This window comes from Numenius arquata, chromosome W (assembly GCF_964106895.1).
Source record: "Numenius arquata chromosome W, bNumArq3.hap1.1, whole genome shotgun sequence".
Taxonomy (NCBI): Eukaryota; Metazoa; Chordata; class Aves; order Charadriiformes; family Scolopacidae; genus Numenius; species Numenius arquata.
The window spans coordinates 15,331,022-15,352,549 of record NC_133615.1 but is presented as its reverse complement, the minus strand read 5'-3'; the positions used below and the strand labels follow the sequence as shown (position 1 = coordinate 15,352,549).

The window sequence follows — 21,528 nt, the reverse complement described above, 5'->3', positions numbered from 1 at the left end:
TTTGAGACATGTTTAGAAGTCATAGGGACTGGAGAGTATCTCCTGGGTTACAATGGGTGGCTTGTATTTTTAAGTGCTGTGTTCAGGAAACAATTTCTTTTTAGTGGACACAGGCTAGCATCTCTGCTACCGACAGAAAGCAGACACACCTCACAGTTCTAAGTACACTATCAAACCTTACAAACAAGCTAAGGATTAATCCTCATTGGAAAAGAGGTAGATTTAACCATATTAATTTGGATGTGAAAATTACTGGTCTTGAAGTCTTGGCAAAAAAAAAAAAAAAAGAAGATAATTTTTAGCAAACTACCCAGTAGTAACAGCTTATAGTGAAGATGACGTGTAATGCCTTCCTGGCAAAGGGGTGTTTGTAGTGGGTGCAAGTACATGCATTATTGCTTAATTAGTCTAAAGTAGCATCATGCATTCCGGAGCCTAACCATACAGCAGTTCTCCCTAGACACCTGATATGCTGGGTTGGATGTAACTGGAGAGGTACTGTGCATCTGCCAAAAGAAGCATATGCCACAAGAGGTGATGTTATCATCTTGATGGTAGTGCTGGTAACTTTCCCTACCACACACTCCAATTATTCATTTATGCTAATGCTTTCATATTTTCACAGCTATTGTTACTTTTGATACCTAAAATAAGCTATTAAAAATATACTTAATTTATGTACAGCCATAGCTTCTTACTCTATAGACACTTTTGCAGAATATATCCTTCTTAATGAAGCAATTATACAATCACAGAATCATAGACTCATTTAGGTTGGAAAAGATCCTTAAGATCATCGAGTCCAACTGTTAACATAACACTACTGAGTTCACCACTAAACCATGTCCCTCAGCACCGCATCTGCATGTCTTCTAAATACCTTCAGGGATGGTGACTCAACCACTTCCCTGGGCAGCCTGTTCCAATGCTTGATAACTCTTTCCGTGAAGAATTTTTTCCTAATATCCAATCTAAACCTCCCCTGGCACAACGTAAGGCCATTTCCTCTTGTCCTATTGCTTGTTACTTGGGAGAAGAGACCAACTCCCACCTCTCTACAACCTCCTTTCAGGGAGTTGTAGATAAGGTCTCCCTTCAGCCTCCTTTTCTCCAGACTAAACAATCCCAGTTCCCTCAGCCGCTCCTCATAAGACTTGTTCGCTAGACCCCTCACCAGCTTTGTTGCTCTTCTTTGGACATGCTCCAGCACCTAAATGTCTTTCTTGTAGTGAGAGGCCCAAAACTGGACACAGTATTCGAGGTGTGGTCACACCGGTGCCAGAGTACAGGGGGACAATCACTTCCCTAGTCCTTCTGGCCACACTATTTCTGATACCAGCCAGGATGCTATTGGCCTTCTTGGCCACATGGGCACACTGCTGGCTCATATTCAGCCAGCTGTCGACCAACACCCTCAGGTCCTTTTCTGCCAGGCAGCTTTCCAGCCACACTTCCCCAAGCCTGTAGTGTTTCATGGGGCTGTTGTGACTCAAGTGCAGGACCTGGCACTTGGCCTTGTTGAACCTCATACAATTGGCCTCGGCCCATCAATCCAGCCTGTCAAGATCCCTCTGTAGAGCCTTTGTACCCTTAAGCAGATCAACACTCCTGCACAACTTCGTGTCATCTGCAAACTTATTGAGGGTGCACTCGATCCCCTCATCTAGATCATTGATAAAGATATTAAAGAGAACTGGCCCCAGTACTGAGCCCTGGGGAACACCACTTGTGACTGGCCGCCAAATGGATTTCACTCCATTCACCACAACTCTTTGGGCCCAGCCATCCAGCCAGGTTTTGACCCAGTGAAGCATATGCCTGTCCAAGCCATGAGCAGCCATTTTCTCCAGGAGAATGCTGTGGGAAATGGTGTCAAAGGCTTTACTGAAATCCAGGTAAACAACTGGCCTTTCCCTCATCCACTAAATGGGTCACTTTGTCATAGGAGGAGATCAGGTTTGTCAAGAAGGACCTGCCTTTCATAAACCCATGCTGACTGGGCCTGATCGTCTGGTTGTCCTGTATGTGCCATGTGATGGCACTCAGGATGATCTGCTCCCTAACCTTCCCGGGCACCGAGGTCAGACTGACAGGCCTGTAGTTCCCTGGATCCTCCTTTCGGCCCTTCTTGTAGATGTGCGTCACATTTGCTATCTTCCAGTCAACTGGGACCTCCCCGGTTAGCCAGGACTGCTGATAAATGATGGAAAGGGGCTTGGTGAGCACATCTGCCACCTCCCTCAGTACCCTTGGGTGGATCCCATCTGGCCCCATAGACTTGTGTATGTCTAAGTGGTATAGCAGTTTGCTAACCATTTCCCCTTGGATTATGGGGTCCTCATTCTGCTCCCTGTCTTCCAGCTCAAGGGGCTGGGTACCCTGAAAACAACTGGTCTTACTATTAAAGACTGAGGCAAAGAAGGCATTAAGTACCTCAGCCTTTTCCTTATCCTTGGCCGCTATGTTTCCCCCCGCATCCAATAAAGGATGGAGTTTCTCCTTAGCCCTCCTTTTGTTGTTCATGTATTTATAGAAACGTTTTTTATTGTCTTTTATGGCAGTTGCCAGATTAAGTTTTAGCAGGGCTTTGGCCCTTCTAATTTTCTCCCTGCATAACCTCACGTCATCGTTGTAGTCCTCCTGAGTGGCCTGCCCCTTCTTCCATAGATCATAAACTCTCTTTTATTTCCTGAGTTCCAGCCAAAGCTCTCCATTCAGCCAGGCCGGTCGTCTTCCCCGCCGGCTTGTCTTTTGGCACATGGGGACAGCCTGCTCCTGTGCCTTTAAGATTTTGTTGCTGAAGAATGTCCAGGCTTCCTGGACTCCTTTGCCCTTAATACTCACCAGAGGAATGCCAAGAAACTGTGAAAATATTCAAAATGTTTGCAGATGGGGGGCCTTATCCAACAGCTAAGCACCAGATAGCCACTTACTCAACCCACCCCCCACTCAAGCAGGACAGATGTTAAAGGAGAAGCCGCTGCCCGAGCATTCACACACCATTCATCACACACACACACACTACCTCTCGGGCATGCTTCCTCCTTCTTCAGGCTTGACCCTAGGTTTCCCACAGCAGAGTCTCAGGAGTCAGATTTTATAAAATAATTAATTTAATTGAAAGGTACAACAGCAAGGACAGCCCGAGCCTCCAAAGAGAGGGACACCAAACAAAGAAATCCCTGGGCAATTATACTCTTCTGATCTATACACCTGCCTCTCACGTGCTCTTCACGTGCTGTCCACGCATCTTTTAGTCCAATGGTGATTTTTGGTCTGGGGTCTTCTAACATCTTATTAGATTCTTTTTCTGTGTTCAGGCAGGCAGGCTCTTATCTTGTTGATTTGCAGTTTCAGCTGAGAGTTGGAGCCTCTTTATCTTCTGGTTTGCACCTGCACTTGCTGGCAGAACATGGAGAACTGGAGTCCCAGACTTGAGAAAAACACTACCAAAACATCAGTGCGATATCAACACCTTCCCCATACTAAAAGACTAAACACAGCACTGTACCAGCTGCTAAGAAAATTACTAAGAAAAATAACTCTACCGTGGCCTAAAGGCTTCAGCAAATCTAGCTACTCATGCTACGTAAAGCTAGGCAAACAGCACAAATCACACCATATTATAATCCAAAATAATTTATTCTAATTAAAACTTACTTATTTACACTAAACAACTAATATCACTCAGCACAGTTAAGAGAATAGGAAGAGCAAAAGCAAGAAAACTCTGGGTCAAGATAGTTTAATAAGTAAAGAAGAAAATGATAGAAAACAAAAACACAAAACAAGGGATGCAAAGACAATCACTCACCACCTCCCACAAACAGATTGATGCCCAGACAGTCTCTGAGCTACCTCCCCCAACACCTCCTCCTCTCAGTTTTTATTGCTGAGCATGACATTGTATGGTATGGAATATCCCTTTGGCCAATTCAGGTCAGCTCTCCAGGTTGTGTCCCCTCCCAGTCTTCAAGCCCACCCCCAGCCTACTTGCTGCGGGGGCAGAGTGGGAAAAAGAGAAAGCCTTGATGTTGTGCAAGCATTGTTCAGCAATACCCAAAATACTGGTGTGTTATCAACACTGTTTTAGCCACAAATCCAAAACAGTGCCACGCAGGCTACTACAAAAGAAAACTAACTCCATCCCAGCCACACCCAGTACACCTTGGTAAAGTGTTTCATTGTTAATTACTTTAAAATTGAAAATTTTAATTTAATTTAAAGCAGTTATTTTCATTCTGACATTCTTGAGTTTAAAGTCCATTGATCTTGTGGCATCTTTGTCTATCACAATGAAATATTCTCCCTTAAGCTTAGGCAAACTTAAGTCCTTCAGGAAGGAACATAGTCTGATACAGCTTTTTTGTAGGCTTTAAAACTGTTTTCTTGTCTGAACACCTTCTTATGCTTTTTTTTTTTAATTCTAAGTGGGAGGTAAAAACATTTATTCTCTCTGTCTTTAACTCATGAGATTTTGAAGTATTTTCCTATGGTGCTTGAGAGATGGACTAGTGGAAGTGCCTCACCTAGCCTCTGCTGCCTCAGTCTGGTTCCAAAATGGAGGTGGAGTTGCCGTGTGTAACAGCTGATCCCAACACTTACTGGGCTGAAGGAGCAGCTGCAGGAAACCTCTGCAGCTCTGCTGAGGGAGTGGCAGATGCCTTGGCTGCCCAGCTTTGCTCATCCTGGATAGGGCAGCCATGAGATAAACCCTAGGCCCACATCTCTAGCTGACTGACTGGCTCAGATGCTGGCTCCTGGCCAACATAACTCTTCAAGTATGAACTGATTTGACAGCTACTGTAACCACCTTGCTCTTGTATACCCATGCAATAACTCTTTTCTTTCAAGCCTTTCATTCCTTTATGAGCAAACTGTTTTCATGTTAATCTCAACCTCTTTTACTCTTGCAGGGTGTTGAAGAAAATTCCAAGTCTGGTACTACATCCTGGTCAGTAATGACCCCACAATCTTCCCTAGCATGATGGAGTGTAATTGCATACATGGGAATCCAAAGAGGAGAAAGCAAGTAAATCACTACTACTTTCCAACACATTGGGCTGTGTAATTGTGTTGCTCAGAGCACAGTCTTTCACTTAGCAGCCACTACTTTCTTCTGCCACTCTGGGAACATGTAGACTCCAGCAGTAGGACAATTTATATGATTTTTTTTTTTCTCAACATGAGCCACCTTAAATAAACAGCTTTCTCATTAATCACTTTGAAACAACTCGAGTTAGATATCAAGAGGAAGAAAGGAGTACTCTGCCTCCAGACGGGGGATGCCTTCCTTGTGGAGGCAAGCTGTGCAGCTGCATGCCAAGCCTTCCTAAATATGCCCTAATGCCACTTGAAACCACATAGGAAGACTAAAAAATGCATATGTGTTTGTTAGGGGGCTCTGATTTTAGACAGAAAAAACCTGAAAAAACACCCCACCCCTAAACAGTAACATGTGGCCTAGGCTAGGTTCCCTGAAACGCTGAGTGGGTCACGGGCACCCGCCGGGCCGGGCCGGGCCGTGCCCTGCCCCCTCACACAGGAGCTGCAGCGGACACCAGAAAGCGGCACCGGCACCAGCGCCCGTTCGCTGCTGCGGTGGGCGGGCGAGCGCCTGCTGCTCCCGGCAGTATCCGGTGCGGCAAGAAGGCCGCTTTGGCTCTGCCACCCCCTCCAAGCGGCCTTTCCTGCCGCCATGGCCCGGCGGCGCTGTCCCCTCCCGGTTGTTGCTCCTCCTCCTCCCCGCTCTATCCTAGGGCGCAGGACTGACATCACGCCCAGGGTTTCCATCCGATTAAGGGAGGAGGAGGTTGAGCAGAGTGGCAGCGTTATGGCGGTGGTCGGAAGGACTTAAGAAACGGCGGCGGAGCAACACAGAACCTACTCCCCAGGCTTCTCCCTGCTCGGTTTAGGGCCCTATTGTTCAAGCTGGTGGGGGCTGTAGGCGAGCCCGCCGCGTGGGGCTATAAGGAGCCGGCGGCCCAGGCCCTGAGGCGGCCGCAGGAGCAGCCTCCGGCCCTAGGTTGCAGCACAGACCTTTTCGCGGGGTGTAGCACCGTCTCGGACTAGGGCAGCCCTAGGGAGGCTGGGCCGGGCGCACGCACGCAGGTAGGCAGAGGCCCGCCATGGCTTCTTTCCCTTTCCCTGGTCCGGAGTTGTGTGGTGGCTGTCGCTTTTGAAGATGGATGGGGAGGCGACTGGTATTGAGAAGAAGGGGCTGGATTTCCAGCGCGAGGCTGGGCTCTTAGGCCCGCTCGTTGTTTTCTGAAGAGGGAGGGAGGTAGGTGTGAGAGCTGAGGCAGGCAGCCGGGGTTGAACCTCTTTCGCTGGCTTCTGCGGGGGGGCCTGTGACGACCTGGCTGGGAGAAAGGAGTGCGGCCTTCGCTCCTCTCTGGCCATGGGGGGGGCACTGGGAGAAGCGAGCACGGAGGACAGCGGCTGCCTTGGCAATACTGCCACTGAAGCCTTGGCCAGGAGCGGCGCCTGTGCGGGTCGCGCCACCAGCAGAGGGCCGTCTCCGGGGGCGGAAGGTGAACACGCGAGAGGTAGGGAGGCAGCCCTGGCCTGAGCTCTCCCCGGGAGCGCCTTGGGAGCGGTCGATCACGGCAGGCCGTGAGAGCGCGGTGTGGGTGGTCGGGGAGGATCGTCGCGGAGCAGGGAGTGAGCGACAAGGAGAGAGTTTCGTGGCTGCTAAAGATGTTTCCTTGGGCCCAGGGAGTGTCGGTCCTGGAAGCGACAGGGTGTTCGCGCCCTGGGCAGACAACGCGGAGGTTGGCTTCGTTGGGTAGAAGCGGCCGATCCGCGAGGAAGCACCAAGCTGCCCGGCTCGCTGCCGCGGGGGCCCCAGCCTCGCTTCGCGGCCTCTCTGGGTTTACAGGGCTCTTTCCTATCACTTTTCCTCCGTCATCGCCTTTGTTTGCTGGCTGGAGTGGCCCTGGTGCCTGAGCGCAGGGTTTTTTCCGTCCCGGAACGAGGCGGCTCCCGCCTCCATCATGAGCTGTAGGTTGGGCCGTATTAGAGAGCACCTCGAGGTAGGCAACCTGCAGGCGAACCTCTAATCGCTTTCACACCACTAAATCTGTGAGAGGAGCTGCTCTTTAACTGATTATCTGTGAGTTCGTACTTGCACTCCATTTAAAGTGAGCCTAAACTTTTTCTAGGCGCATCTGACGCGGTGGAGATCTGATGGAGTGATCGTTATTTTTATATACATGAACATCTTCAATCTGTGGGATCTTGTTAGCTTGATGTAGTTGAGCCAGTTTTTTAAAATGGGACAGTATTTTCCTGCCTCTACCCCCAACTGAATGTAAACATTATGTCTGTGTCTGGAAATGCTTCTGATATGTTTTGTGCCTGAAATAATTTTGTTAATCAGATGTGTTTGGGGAGTCTGTTTTTCTTTAAAAGTTAGATCTGGTTGTTATGACAGTACTATGGCATACCAAAAGCTATTTTTCAGTTAAAAAGATGATGTCAAATGTGATAGGTGCTCCCTTTCAGTGTTGTTGTGACAGGACAGGTTATTTTCAGTATCTTTCGGTTGCAACCATCAAATATTTCAAAGTATGTCAACATTTTCCTTTACTACTTTAGGTAATTTGGGAAAAATCTTCAATATCTGCAGAGAACAGTTGAGTAAACAAGTCACCTGGAAAACAGAGCACCAAGAAGTAGACTCTTGACATCCTCCTCCTAACCTGAGTGGACTTCTATTTATCTTTTAAACTAATTAATATTTACAATGAATGGGCACAGTGATGAAGACATTGTAAGAAACAGTAGTGGAGAGTCAAGGTAAGCACTCTGTCCTTGGCTACGTATTCTCCTGTATTTTGTTTATTAGAACTGGTTTACGTTTTAACTTTGTGCCAAAGCTTCCTGGTGAGCAAGTAGACCATTATTTAGGAGGACCAGCCATGCTTTTTTACAGATGCTTAATCTGCTTGTTAGAATTGGTTAGCTTCGTTTAATAACTGTAACAATCGTGTATATACAATTTTAAGAGTATTTAAGCTCTATCAGCATCCATAACTTTTGAGGAAAAAGAGTAATCTGAAGCGTCAAAAGCTGAAACAAATTAGATTGAAATATTAAAGTAAAACTCGTGTCTATGAAGTGCAGGGCATGTATGCGTAATATGTGCTGTATAAACCCTGAACTAGGCTATCTCTAAAGTTGGAACAGTGGGCTGTTAATTATATTGAGGATTCCTTTTTTTTGTTGAGTTGTCAAAGCAGTATGCTTTTTAACTTCATGTTTGTTTTCCAAAGTGAAAATACATTTTTCCCAGCTGTTTTATTAATTAAAAAAAAATAAATAGTAATCCACCCCTCTAACGTTGATTGCTGGTGTTCTAGGACGTGTAGACAGTTTACTTGGTTGGAAAAGCCTGGTTAGAACTTCCCTGCTGCAAGATGAGGATAACAGTGAACTTGTAAGGGTGGAATTAAGTTCTTACTTGTTGAACTTAGCAGTGTTCTAGAGTATCTACTGCACTAGGAATTTCCCAGTTTTAAAAATATTAATATGATGGATGCTGCAGATTTGAGAAGGCAAGGGAAACTTACAAATAGAAATGGTTGTGATCATGCTGTCAGTCTACCCATCTGTCTGTCTGTCTCTGGTCACAGCCTGTTGAACCTGTTAGTTGATTCCATCAGTCAGGTCACAAAGAAAACTGAGTTCTGTGGGCTTTATGAAAACAGCCCGATGGGTAGAGGGGATAGATCTAATTATTGCCAAGTGAAGAAATCCAAGAACAGCATAATGGCCAGGTGATCATTTAGCACGTGCTGGCCATTAAGCTTGCATGTAGCATAGTGAGTAATGGGGTGGGAAGAAGGGGGAAGAGAAGAAGTGTTTAGGTGATATTAGGTGCAAATCTCTAGGAAACCTATGAACAGTAAAACTAAAGAAACTTTAACAACTTCTGTGCTTTTTTTTTTTTTTTAATGTCAAGCTTCCATGTCATACCTAGAAATATTCTAGAAAGTCAGTAAACTTTGAATCTTGTGAATAATTTGTTAGCTTGGTTTGGTTTTTTGTTAGATTTCTGCTTCCAGTAAAGATGGTACTTGTCTAGTTAGCAAACAAATTTTTGGTTTCTTCTAGTAAGTGGCAAAACATTCCTGATTACTTATATTTAAAACAAACAAACAAACAAAAACAAAAAAACAAAGATCCCCAACCAAACCCAAAACAAGCCTTGTTAGTTGAGTAGAGGAATATGAACAAAATAAAACAGTGTGAACAAAGCTAGTCTTCTGAACTTCTAGAGAGTTATAAATAAGACCTCCAATAAACATTAACTCATTGGGGACAACTCTGACTTTGTATTTGTGAAGATTTTTACTACTTGAAACGAGCCACCTAGCTAAAGATAATGTAGAAATAATGCTATGTATCAAACTATGACCACTTGTAAATACCAGTATATCAAAGTTATTCAAAAGCTGTAGCAATTCCCATAAGACTAAACCAACTAAATAACAAAAAAGCATCCAGACAACTTATTAATAAGTAAATATCAGGAAGATGCAAATTACTTAAAACAGTTGCCTGTGAAATGAGACTTTGTTCTGCATCTTAAATGTGCTGCTGAACACATTTTAAAGCTTTAAATAAGTTTTAAAATGTTAAACTTTTTTTCCCCTAGGCTTGCATCAGTCATTAACCCTGTAGTCTAATTCACAGACATATCTTGGAAAACCTATTTGTATGCTTGCCGTTTGCTATCAGGAAACTGTAAATGAAGGGTGAAGGCTTCCAATATTAAAGAATTGAGCCCATTTTCTGTCCAGCCTATTTTCATTATTAAAATAATCATTGTGAAAGGGTTTTGATGCTTATGGGGTACCTTAGTATGACTTGCCCCAGTTGTTGTTGTGGTTTGTTTTTGTTTGTTGTGTCTTCTCCCCCCTTCTTCAAGTTTTCCAGAACTCCAAATGATTTTGACTAGGAGGAAAATTCCTTAAGCTAGCTGTGACTGCAGACAGATATCTAACTGTAACCAGGGAAGTGAAGCTGCATTTAGTCTTCAAATGGTCTGGAAATATGAATTCTACAGAATGGAAGTAAAATCAGTATAGTTACTACTGATGGCAAGTTATCGTTACTAGGCTTTTGGTGATCCTGTTCCATTCAGAATGCTAGGAAGAGAAGCAAAACAAGTTGAGAAAGAAATTGAGAATTGCTGCTGTGAAGAAACTGCAGATAAAGTCAGACTTTCAGAAGTAGGTAGAAAAGGAGAGATGAAGGTAGATACAGTGACAAATCTAGGCAGCAGCATTGGTGATACAGTTGGTAATAACAACAAATCTGAAAAGTATGTCACTTTAAAAATATGACACTTTACAAATGTAACAAGGCTGTATTTTTCCCTCTGTGTAAGCTTCCATGGTTGTTGCTCTGGGGTGACAGTCCTGACTTAAATTAAATATAGCCAGATCTAGGGGAGCCACCATCACTACTTGAGAAAGTAAAGAGAAGCAGTGGACTAGGGCTGCCTTTACAGAAATATGCAGCCTCATGGATACTGCTTTATATTGTTTTAAAGAAGCTCTTACTGTGAATTGCAGAAGTTGTGGAAAGCCTGTAGTATTCTCAGCAACAGGAAGGCTGGAGAAGGGACTAACTGAAAACTTTAGATTGTATACACTGGCTAGCACTATGGTAAGGAATTTTAGCTGTCTTCTATTCCCTGTGACTGGCTGTGAAGAAGCATTTCTGAAGCATGCAGGAAAGAAATGGCCAATTTGCCATGCTCCTTTGTTCCTTTCCATTATTGAGTCTCTTCATCTGGCTGGTAGATGATCAGAAATCTTTCCATTGCTACAGGTGCCAAGCCTGAAGTTCTGTTTGGCCACGAGTAGAAGCGAATATCTTGTGTTTTCGTGGTTTAATAACTTCTTGTTGTTGCACTTTTTGGACTTTTCTTGGCCATGTTAGCAACCTCTGAAGCTATAAATCTGTGCTAGTGCCAAGCATGGTGAAGGTTGTAGACTGACATAAACACTATAATGTAATCTTGCTGCTTGATGTTAGAATTTTTGTGTAATAATTACAGTGGAGTCTACTTGCTGTTTTTTTATTTACTTGAAATCACTGCTCTGGAATGTTTTCAGTAGTTCTAGGTAAAATATCATAGATAAACATTATCTGGATAGCAAGTAAGTAAACTTTATAGCAGTGCTCTGAGAAACTGACTCTTAAGAAAAGCATTTTTGTGTAGTGTTCTTCAAAGCATTCTGTTGCAAACCTGAATAGGAGTAAATACATATTGGTTAGCTAGCATTAAGGAAGCTTAATGAGCAAGGAAGGGCAGTTATAGCTGAAATGCAACACAAACTCCAGGTAGAACGGGGAATGCAGAAGTAAAACATTGATGCCAATTGAATAGCAATCTGATTTCCCATCTCTCTGCTCTTCTTATGTTTCCTGTAGAACAAGACATGAAGCACTTGAGCAGACCTTACTTCTCTGTAGGTAAAAAAGAGTGTGCTCAGTAAAGCTTTTCTGGAAAGCAGCTGGCTGGGTTGCATTGTACTTTGTTTTTCCAGTAAGCAGAAAGTGGCTTCTTGCACCAAGGTCCCTTACCATTGTTTATATTCTTGAAAGCTGATGTTAATAACCTGTAAATAATAAACTGTAGACTGTAATTTCTGTGGATTTAATTTGCTTTGTTGATTTAATAGTCCAGGAAGTAAAGTAAAGCCAGCTCTTTGTCAGCAGGCTTGAATTTGCTGTATAAACTCATACCTTTCACGGAAGATTAAAAAGATAAATTGAAAGCCACTATTCTAAGTTCCTGCTTTCAAGAAACCTAAGTGGGAGTTCAAACAAAGATTCTCCAACCATAATTACAGAAGTATTCTCATTTATTGGCTTCTTTTTGGTAGAAGTAGGTAATACAAATGGGGGGGGGGAAGGGAAGGGGAGGGAGAAAAGGGAAAAGTATGAGTGTATAGAGAGATTTGTGTTTGGTTTATGCGGCAAGGTTTTGGTAGTGAGGAGACTGCAGGGGTGGCCTCTGTGAGAAGAGACCAGCTGGACAAAGCCAGTTCCAGCTGGCTCCAAAATGGACCTGCCACTGGCCAAACATGAGACAATCGTTGAAGCTGGTGGCATATCTGTGATAAGATTTAAGAAAGGGTAAAATGCTGTGCAGCAGTGTGTATATGAGAGAGAGGGAAGAATGAGGGGGGAAAAATGTGAGATGGTGGATGGGGCACTGAGCTCAGTTTTTACAAAGAATGTTCGCCTTACAGGACTTCCAGTGGGCCCATATCGATTATTTAATTGATGGACTACTTTGGAAAGTCTCCTATCCCATTGAGCCTCATATGGTTTCAGATTCTTTTTTCAATAAGCCATTAGCACCTTTCTACCATCCCATTTGATTGAGGGTAGTGTGGGGTGTGGAATACCCATTTAATTCCTTATTGTTTTGCCCAATTTTGTACTTCCTTACACAAAAAGTGTGAGCCATTATCACTTTGGATAACATCAGGAATAGGTAGATTTGAGAACCACAACGATAGTCCTTGCACTGTGGTTTTTTTTTTCTATCAGCTCTCCAACACTTCCACTCCTGTGAGGATATATTGGTATCTTGCAGAGGATTTGAATGGTCCAATATAATCAATTTGCCATGTAGACCATAAAGTTTTCCCTTCATTGATATGTAGAGGTGGTGCTTTAGCAGGATGATCTGTCTGCAATCTCAGTCTACACTGGGGACGTTCTGTAAGAACAGTTTCACAAGTTTTCCTGTTTATAGGCCAGCCTATAAGTGCTTCTTTACCTGTGTGGCCTAAGTTTTGATGTAACCATTCTTCCAGTCTAAGGTGATTTTCCTAATTTTGGTTAGCTTATCTACCCTTTGATATCACTTTGTGGCTGGTTCATTATCCTTAGCATGAGCTTTAACCCATCCAATCTTAAAAGGTGTTTTCCTGGCTATATCTAGCAATAATTGCCAGTCTTTGCTTCTCCAAACTGGGGATCCATTTACTTCCCAGTTTAAGGTTTCCCACTGACAGAACCACTGTGTGGCACCGGCCCATACAGCATAAGAGTCTACATATATAATTTTTGCTCCATTCTGTGCTGCCAAAACGACTGCTCTTATTTCTCCTACTTGTGCACTGCCTTCACCTTCCTCTATTACTTGTTTGCCAGAGGTAATATCTAATGCAACAGCGTTATATTGCCATTTACCATTTATTCTTTTTGCAGAAGCATCTGTAAACCAAATGTTTTCTGTTGGGGTATTCTCAGTGAGGGGTGGTGCATCCAGAATGGGTGAAGGTTTAAAAGGTTGTTGTAATGCTAAAGGGTCTGTGTTTATGGGCATCTGCAATTTGGAAACCTTAGTGTGTCCTTCAGTTAACTGCATATTTTCTGCAACTCCTGTTAGGTAGGCATACCACTTTCTGATAGTGGGTTTCTGTGTGACTCCTTCTGGGGGAGTAGTCCCCTTTAGGATTGCTTTTAGTAAATTAAAGGGTCCTCTAGTTTGCACAGGTTGCCCCTGATGTATTTTCTCAACTTGTTTAACTGCAAGGACTAAAGACAAAAGTCCTTTTTCCCATTCAGAGTACCGTTGTTCTGTTTCTTTAAATGCAGTTGAGCTAAACAGTAGTGGTCTTTTTGGCCCATCGGGGCCAGCTTGGAACAGATTACAGTAAGTAGCACGTTCTTTGAAATCCCATTTGGCTATGATAGGGTCGCGGGGGTGTACTGGTCCCAGTGACTGGTATGTTTTTAATTCTTCAGAGTTTTTACCGCCTCGCTATGTTCTGATCTCCACTCCCAGGATTTGCCTTTCCATAAGAGTGAGTGTAATGGACCAGAAATTATAGAAAATCCAGGCACATGCTTCCTCCAAGATCCTAAAGTTCCCATTAATTCTTGTAACTCCTTCCTTGATTGGGGCATTTGCAGCTCTTCCATTTTTCTTAAGGTATCTGGAGGAATCACAGCGCTGCCTGCTATCCAACAAGTACCTAAAAATTTCACTTCTTTACTTGGTCCCTGGCATTTTCCAGGTGGAACCTCAATTTCTGCTTTGTTTAGTGCTTGCCACGCTGCTGGTGCTTCCCCCACTGTCTCAGGAGAAATTCCTCCAATCAGAATACCATCTATGTATTGGTACAGTTTCACATCTTGAGGGAGTGAGACTGACTAAAAGTTCAGCAAGCATGGCACGAGCAATTGTGGGTGAATGTTTATACCCCTGTGGGAGTCTGTTAAAGGTATACTGTATTCCCTCCCAAGTGAAAGCAAACTTCTCTTTATCCTCCTCCTTCAAGGGAACTATAAAGAACGTATCTTTTACATCTAGTGCTGCCATCCATGGGTGTGCAGCTGCTTTCAGAGTAGCTGTTAAGGTTGCAATGTTTGGTACAGCGGCCTTTAGCAGGGCTGTATTAGCATTTGGACGGTGGTATTCAACTGTTAAACGCTACCTTCCATCTGGTTTCTGAACTGGCCAGACAGGTGAGTTATATGGGGAGTGGGTTCTGGAGATAATTTGTCTTTTCTCCAAATCAGCTATGACTTCAGAAATGCCTTTTTGTGCCGCAGCAGAGATGGGATACTGCGGTACGTTAGTGATCTTTGACTCGGGGAGTGCAGGGGCTGAGTGGAGCACCCGCACTGCGGCCTCCCGGTTTCTGCACGGGTTAGGGTTGGTGTTTGAGCCGAAGGATCACACGCTGCTGTCTGGCAGGCACCAGGTTCAGCCGTTTAAAATATCGGAACCTAAAATACTTTCATGATGGCCTTTAATTGAGAAGCAAGTAGACAACATGCCACTTCTTGCCCGGGAGCCACAAACTAACCTTAGCAGTTTGACATACATCAGTTCCCCCATTCACACCCAGCTTCTCGGTATCTTGATGTGTTAATATCGAAATTTGTGCTCCCGTATCTATTAAGAACTTTACTAATTGTCTTTGAGGACCAACTGGAATTAATATGTATGAGCCATCATCATTTATCCACTGATAAGCCTCCGCTTTCGGGACAGCCCGGCCCAATTGCCTTCCGGACATCACTCGGTTTTTGACTCTGTGTCCTGTAGTTCCCACTTAAGAGGGAGAAAGGGATTATCCCGCTTCAAAGAAGTTGAAATACGGTCTCTGTTTCCACCGTTATCTCATTTCTGGAATGCTTCAATCAGACTCAAGATAATGCCAATAGGCTGACCTTGAATCGCGGCTCTGGGAATGCCTAGTGCTGATGCTTTCCTCCACAGTTCATTCCTCTGTTCTGGAGACTCTGTTTGCAAGTTTTTATTTCCCTTTGGTTTAATTCCTGTTCCCTGTTTCACAGGTTTTACTTTGTGATCTCCTCCCCTGGAGTTCTGGCTTTGTTTTTCAACTGCTGCACCATCCCAGCCCATTTCACAGCAGTAGTTAACAATGTTGTGCATTAATTCTGCCCATGTAAGGAGTCTCCTGGGAGGATGATTGCTCTGGGTATTAAATTCGGTATCTCTTTTAATCTCATCCTGTTTTGCAGCTAGATGGGGTTTAAGAACTGCTGGGGCGCCTCTGACCAATGGTTTTAACACTGCAAAATCTACTGTAGCAGATAGTGGGACATCATGGCGTCCTCGTTTGTGCACGGCTTGTATGCAAGCGGCTTTTGTGATGGCTGTGGATAGCTCATTTAGAGATTTAATGGGGATTATGGAAGGCTCACCCCGCTCCATGGTGTCGATTCCTCCCACCCAATAGGCTACTCGGCTGGTGATAGAATGGGGTGTATCTGTCGGGTCGGGTCCTAGATTTAAGATAACTCCTGGACCCCAGTAGCCCTGGCTTCATCCTGATTTAACATTATTCAGTTGCCGCCACTGAAGCATACTTGCCACAAGTACTCAGTTTCAGTTTCACCGGGGTTTCTGCTATATCTCTCTTGCAAATTTGCCAGTTGCAACGGATCCCGGGGGCTGGTTCGCATAGTATGCCGCGGATTACCACCCCGAGGTCCCGCAGTTATTTCTGTTTTAACAGAACGGGTCTGGCTTCATATTCAGGAGGATCTGTGGGGAACAAAGGAACATCTTCTGACTCGCTATCATTGGGATCACCCCAAATGTCTCCATCCCAATCTTCAGGGGATACTATCAGTTTCCTAATCTGTACAATGTCAGGGGGGCGGGGAGCCTGTATAAGCATCATTTCGACCTTTTCTCCCAATTTTTGCCTTTTCTCTTTCTCTTCCTGCAGTTGTTTTTGCAGCTGTTCAATTTTTAAAGACAGCAGTAACTCAGTTGCCTTCCTGCTCTCTATTTCCTTCTCTAGGTCCTGCTCTCTCCTATTTCTATTCTCCCTGTCTTGGTACAAGGCTTCTAAACAGGTGCCTAACATCTTGCAGATAACTTCCTTATCTTTTCCATCCTTTGTGCGGCCCCTAATTGCTTTTAAGTGCTCTTCAATGACTTCCCAATTGTGCCAATTATCACGAGCCCATTCCTCTGAGAATTTGGGGCTCCTGTTCACTCCATGCCTCCATAAATAATCAGTGATAATGCCTGTCATCCTGCTGGCTACAACAGGTTGTTGCAGAGAGAGTGATTAACTAACTTCACTTGTAAGAGAATAGTGAAGTATTTATTAATATAAAACAGTGATTTAACAAAGTTAGTAGTGAATGTGACAGTGTTTTACGAGATTCGATGGCAAGGTATGCTTGGTTATTTACTGCATCGAGGACAGGGTCAGACAAGCTGTCAGGGAGACCCTCCCGTTGAGTCACAAGGTTCAGAAAGGACCCCCTTGCTTCCCAAAATCCTTCTTGGAGAAGAGTCTAGGTGTGGCTGGATCCAATCCTAGTCCCAGACTTGGCCAATGGTTTATGTCTAAAGGATTATATATGTGCAATTGATCCTTTATATCCCTTAGCTAAGATTTCAAAGTTTAGCATGCTATTGGTCACTTAGGGAGAATCCCTTGCGGCAAGGAATCTCTCAACCTCAAGGAGTAACCTTGAGAGGTGTCCCTGCTCAAGGGGAGATCCTGGCGTGCAGCCTGCTGCTGCGCAGGAGAGCTCAAAGGGCTCTTGAGCTGTCCACTATTTATAGAATAAGATAATTGCCCTATAGTCATATTCACATGGGAACAAAATATCTAGGTCCCCACTCCAGACTGTTTTGGCTGTGTTGCCAGCCATTCCCCAAAGTCCAGGTGCAACTCATCACAACTCCCACTGATGGTTATGGCTCTAGCAGGAGACAGGGGGACGGGGGAGAGTACACTGCCACAACCCCATGCCAGAGCAGGTGAATGTGCCCTGAAGGAAGCTGCAGCCTATAGAGAGTGCACACTGGAGCAGGCTCTTGGCAGGAACTGTGGCCCATGGAGGAGCAGGTTTTCTGTCAGGAAATGCAACTCCTGGGGGATCCATGCTGGAGCACTCCATTCCTGAAGGACTGCACCCCATGGAAAGGACCCATGCTGGACCAGTTGTTGAAGGACTGTCCTGTGGAAGGGCCCCCATGTTGGAGCAGGAGAAAAGTGTGAGGAGGAAGGGGCAGGAGATGAGCTGTGATGAGCTGACTGCAACCCCCCATTCCACATTCTCTCCCCCCTGCCCCGGGGGTGGGAGGAGGAGGTAGATAGTTGGGAATGAAGGAGTGAAAGTGAGCCTGGGAAGAAGGGGGTTAGGGGAAGGAAGGTGTTTTAGTTTTGTCTTTGTGTCTCAGCATCCTACTTTATTTTTAATTGTCAAGAAATGAATTTGAGTTGTCAGCCTAAGTCAGCAAAAGGGAATTGAGTTTGTGCTTCAGAATAGATGAGGATGGGAAATAACACTTCTTGGTAGCCTGAACGTAATACTCTGTTCCCTTTGCTTTATGTTAGTGGTGATGAATAAGATGAATCTCTCTTACACATCTAAATCAGATTGAGTAGTTCAGTTTTCTTTAATAAAAAGAAAAAAGCCCACTTGCATTGTATTTGCCTGAATAAACTTACCTATAAACTTTAAGAATTTGTCATTTTGTGTCTGTTACTTCTGTTCATTCTGGAAGGGGCTTTTCATATTCAAATGCATGACTTTTCTTGGACTTCTGATTTATTAAAATAATGGTGAACTGTCATCTCAGATGCTTTTCAAAAACCTTGCATAAATTATTTTTTTCTGGTTTTAATGGGTTAAACTTTTATTTTGCTCAAATTGATATTCTGTTTCCTGTTGTTTTTAAATTGGAGGATTGTTAGGGCAGTTTAATGTAATGAATGCCCTCTAAATCAGCAGTGATAAATTGTCCTTTCTTGGGTCCTGTATCAATCTAGACCTTATACAGGAATCTAAATGCTCTAACAGTGTTTTTGCAGCATGGCTTGTGTAGCTTCTGTCTTGAAGTTTTTCTTCCTAGTGCCTTGTATGAATTAACTGACTGTTCCTAGTTGTGTGTTCTGATCAGGGGGACTTTGTTTTAGCTTCACTAGCTTACCTCTTAAATCTAAGACTACTGAAAAGAACTAGTGACTCTGTGACAGAATGCTTGCTTGTGAACAGGATGGGCAAACAGGGTGTGATGCGGCAGTTTGTGCGGCGCGCAAGAAGAGTATGGAAAGCTCAAGAGGGGAGTTCAGCTGGAGAGAGGGAGCTTAGCCATGGTATCTACCCGGCAGAAAGCTGCATTCTCTGTGCTTGCCAGAGCAGATGTAGCCATACAGACAGAGCTCCCATGGAAGCATGCAGCCACCCAGGTCTCTGGCTGCAGGGAGTGCTTTAACCTCTCATGGCTAATGGATGGGATGACAGCTATGTGAGGTGAGGCCAGGTGGATGATCTACTCAGCCTGGTGGCAGAACTGAAAGAGGAAGTAGAAAGGCTGCGGAGCATCAGGGAGTGTGAGGAAAAAATGGATTGGTGGAATCGGGCTCTGACCTCCCTGAGAGAGAAACTGGAACAGCCACCAAAAAAAACCCAAGCTAAAGGAGATCTGGTACCCTCCCCCTGCCAGACTGAAGGCAGTGGCCAAAAGGAGAACTGTGAATGGAGGCAAGTCTGTGCTAGGGGTGGCAAGCAAACCCCCTCCTTACCTCCCCTAACCAGGTGCTTCTATACAATAGGTATGATGCTTTTGAGGAGGTAGGCCAGGCCATAGATGATGTGGTAGATGGTCCGACTACACCAGAAGAGCTGCCAGGACTGGAAAGGTCTGTCCCCCATTTAAGGACCACCTCCACGAGGAAGAAGAGATGGGTTGTAGTTGTGGGTGACTCCCTTCTGAAGGGAACAGAGAGTCCAGTATGTCAGGCAGACCCTCTTAGGGAAGTATGCTGCCTCCCTGGGGCCTGGGTCAGGGACATCACTAGAAAACTTCCTAGCTTGGTGCAGCCTTTGGACTATTACCCACTGTTGCTCTTCCATGTGGGTAGTGATGAAATGGCAACACTTAGCCCAAGGGTAATTAAAAAAGACTTCAGGGCCTTGGGAAGGTTAATAAGGGAACCTGGGGTGCAAGTTGTCTTCTCTTCTCCCAGTTATAGGCAGTGACTCTGAAAGAAGCAGATGTGCTCAGTCTGTCAATACATGGCTCCGTGGCTGGTGCCACCACCACAGTTTTGGGGTTTTTGACAATGGGATGGCCTACACAGCACCAGGCCTCCTGAAATCAGATGGGGTTCATGTTTCTGAAAGGGGGAAGAGGGTCTTTGCTCGTGAACTAGCAGGGCTAATTGACCAAGCTTTAACCTAGACTTGTTGGGGGAGGGGGATATTATCAGGCTTGCTTGTGAGAAGCCAAGGGAGGACACTCCAAGGTCTGAGGGATGGGTCGCTAGCGAGGGCCCTCAACCTGTTGCCCTGAGATGTGCTGGGTACATTACAGCACACTCGAAGTCTTATGGGGATGAGCCAGGGGCTCCTGAGGCAATAGGAACCAGGGAGTCATAGATAAAACACCTCAAAGGAAGGCCACCTGAAAAGCAGCATGAAGGAAATGCAGCCACTCCAGCCAGTAAGTAAGCTTCACTGGGCACCCAGCTGAAGTGCCTCTATGCAAACACATGTAGCATGGGAAACAAGCAAGAGGAGTTGGAGATGTGCACATGGGAGACGAGGAGGGGGTGTTGCCCTCTATGTCAATGACCAGCTGGAGGGCATGGAGCTCCACCTGGAGATGGATGAAGAGCCAATAGAGAGCTTATGGGTCAAGATTAAAGGGAACACAGGGGCAGGTGATTTTACAGTGGGGGTCTGCTACAGGCTGCCTGACCAGGAAGACTGAGCGTATGAGGCCCTCTATAGACAGACAGGAGCAGCATCGTGTTCACAGTCTGCATGGGGGACTTCAACCACCCTGATATCTGTTGGAGGGACAAGACAGCGGGGCACAAGAAATTCAGGAAGTTCTTGGAATGTGTTGATGACAGCTTCCTTCTCCAAGTGGTTGAGGAGCCAATGAGGAGAGGAGTCATGCTGGACCTTGTCCTTACCAACAAGGAGGAGCTAGTGGGGAATGTCAGTCTCGAGGATAACCTTGACTGCAGTGATCATGAAATGGTAGAGTTCAAGATCCTTAGGACAGCAGCCTGCATGGATGAACAAGGAGCTCCTGGATAAACTCAAAAGAAAAAAGGAGGCCTACAGAGAGTGGAAGCAAGGACAGGTAACCTGGGAAGAATACAGAGAAACTGTCCAAGCGGCCAGGGGCCAGATTAGGCAAGCTAAGCTCAGATAGAATTAAATCTGGCCAGGGACATCAAGGACAACAAGAAAAACTTATATAGATATGTCAGAGAGAAAAGGTAGACTAGGGAAGATGTGGGCCCTCTCCAGAAGGAAACAGGAGACCTGGTCACCCAGGATATGGAAAAGGCTGAGGTACTGAATGACTTTTTTGCCTCGGTCTTCACCAGCAAGGACTCTAACCACACCACCCAAGTTGAAGAAGGCAAAACCAGGGGCTATGAGAATGAAGAACAGCCCACAGTAGGAAAAGACCAGGTTCGAGACCTTCTAAGGAACCTGAAAATACATAAATCCATGGGACCTGATGAAATCCATCCACGGGTCCTGAGGGAGCTGGCAGATGAAGTTGCCACGCTGCTTTGCGTTATATTTGAAAAGTTGTGGCAATCTGGCGAAGTTCCCGCTGACTGGAAAAGGGGAAACATAATCCCCGTTTTCAAAAAGGGGAAAAAAGGAAGACGCGGGGAACTACAGGCCGGTCAGTCTCACCTCTGTGCCCAGCAGAGGCACGTGAAAAATAAGTAGCTGATCAGTGACAGCCAACATGGCTTCACCAAGGGCAAGTCACGCCTGACAAATTTGGTGGCCTTCTACAAGGGTCTTACATCGTTGGTGGACAAGAAAAGAGCAACTGATGTCATCTACATGGACTTATGCAAAGCATTTGACAGTATCCCACATGACATCCTGGTCTCTAAATGGGAAAGGCAGGGATTGGATGGATGGACCACTCGGTGGATAAGGAATTGGCTTGATGGCCGCACTCAAAGGATTGTGTGGTCAACGGCTCAATGTTCAAGTGGTGAC

General features: G+C 45.1%; 1 protein-coding gene across 1 annotated transcript in view; it reads left to right on the top strand.

The window, feature by feature from the left end:
- The first annotated feature begins 5,799 nt into the window (after positions 1–5,799).
- The window catches only part of LOC141476641 (chromodomain-helicase-DNA-binding protein 1-like), a 93,185-nt gene continuing 77,456 nt past the window's right edge, over positions 5,800–21,528 (top strand). The window contains exons 1-2 of the mRNA XM_074165423.1: positions 5,800–6,111; positions 7,600–7,800. Of these exons, the coding sequence (XP_074021524.1) occupies positions 7,748–7,800 (53 nt within the window). The 5' untranslated portion in view covers positions 5,800–6,111; positions 7,600–7,747. The remainder of the gene's footprint in view (positions 6,112–7,599; positions 7,801–21,528) is intronic.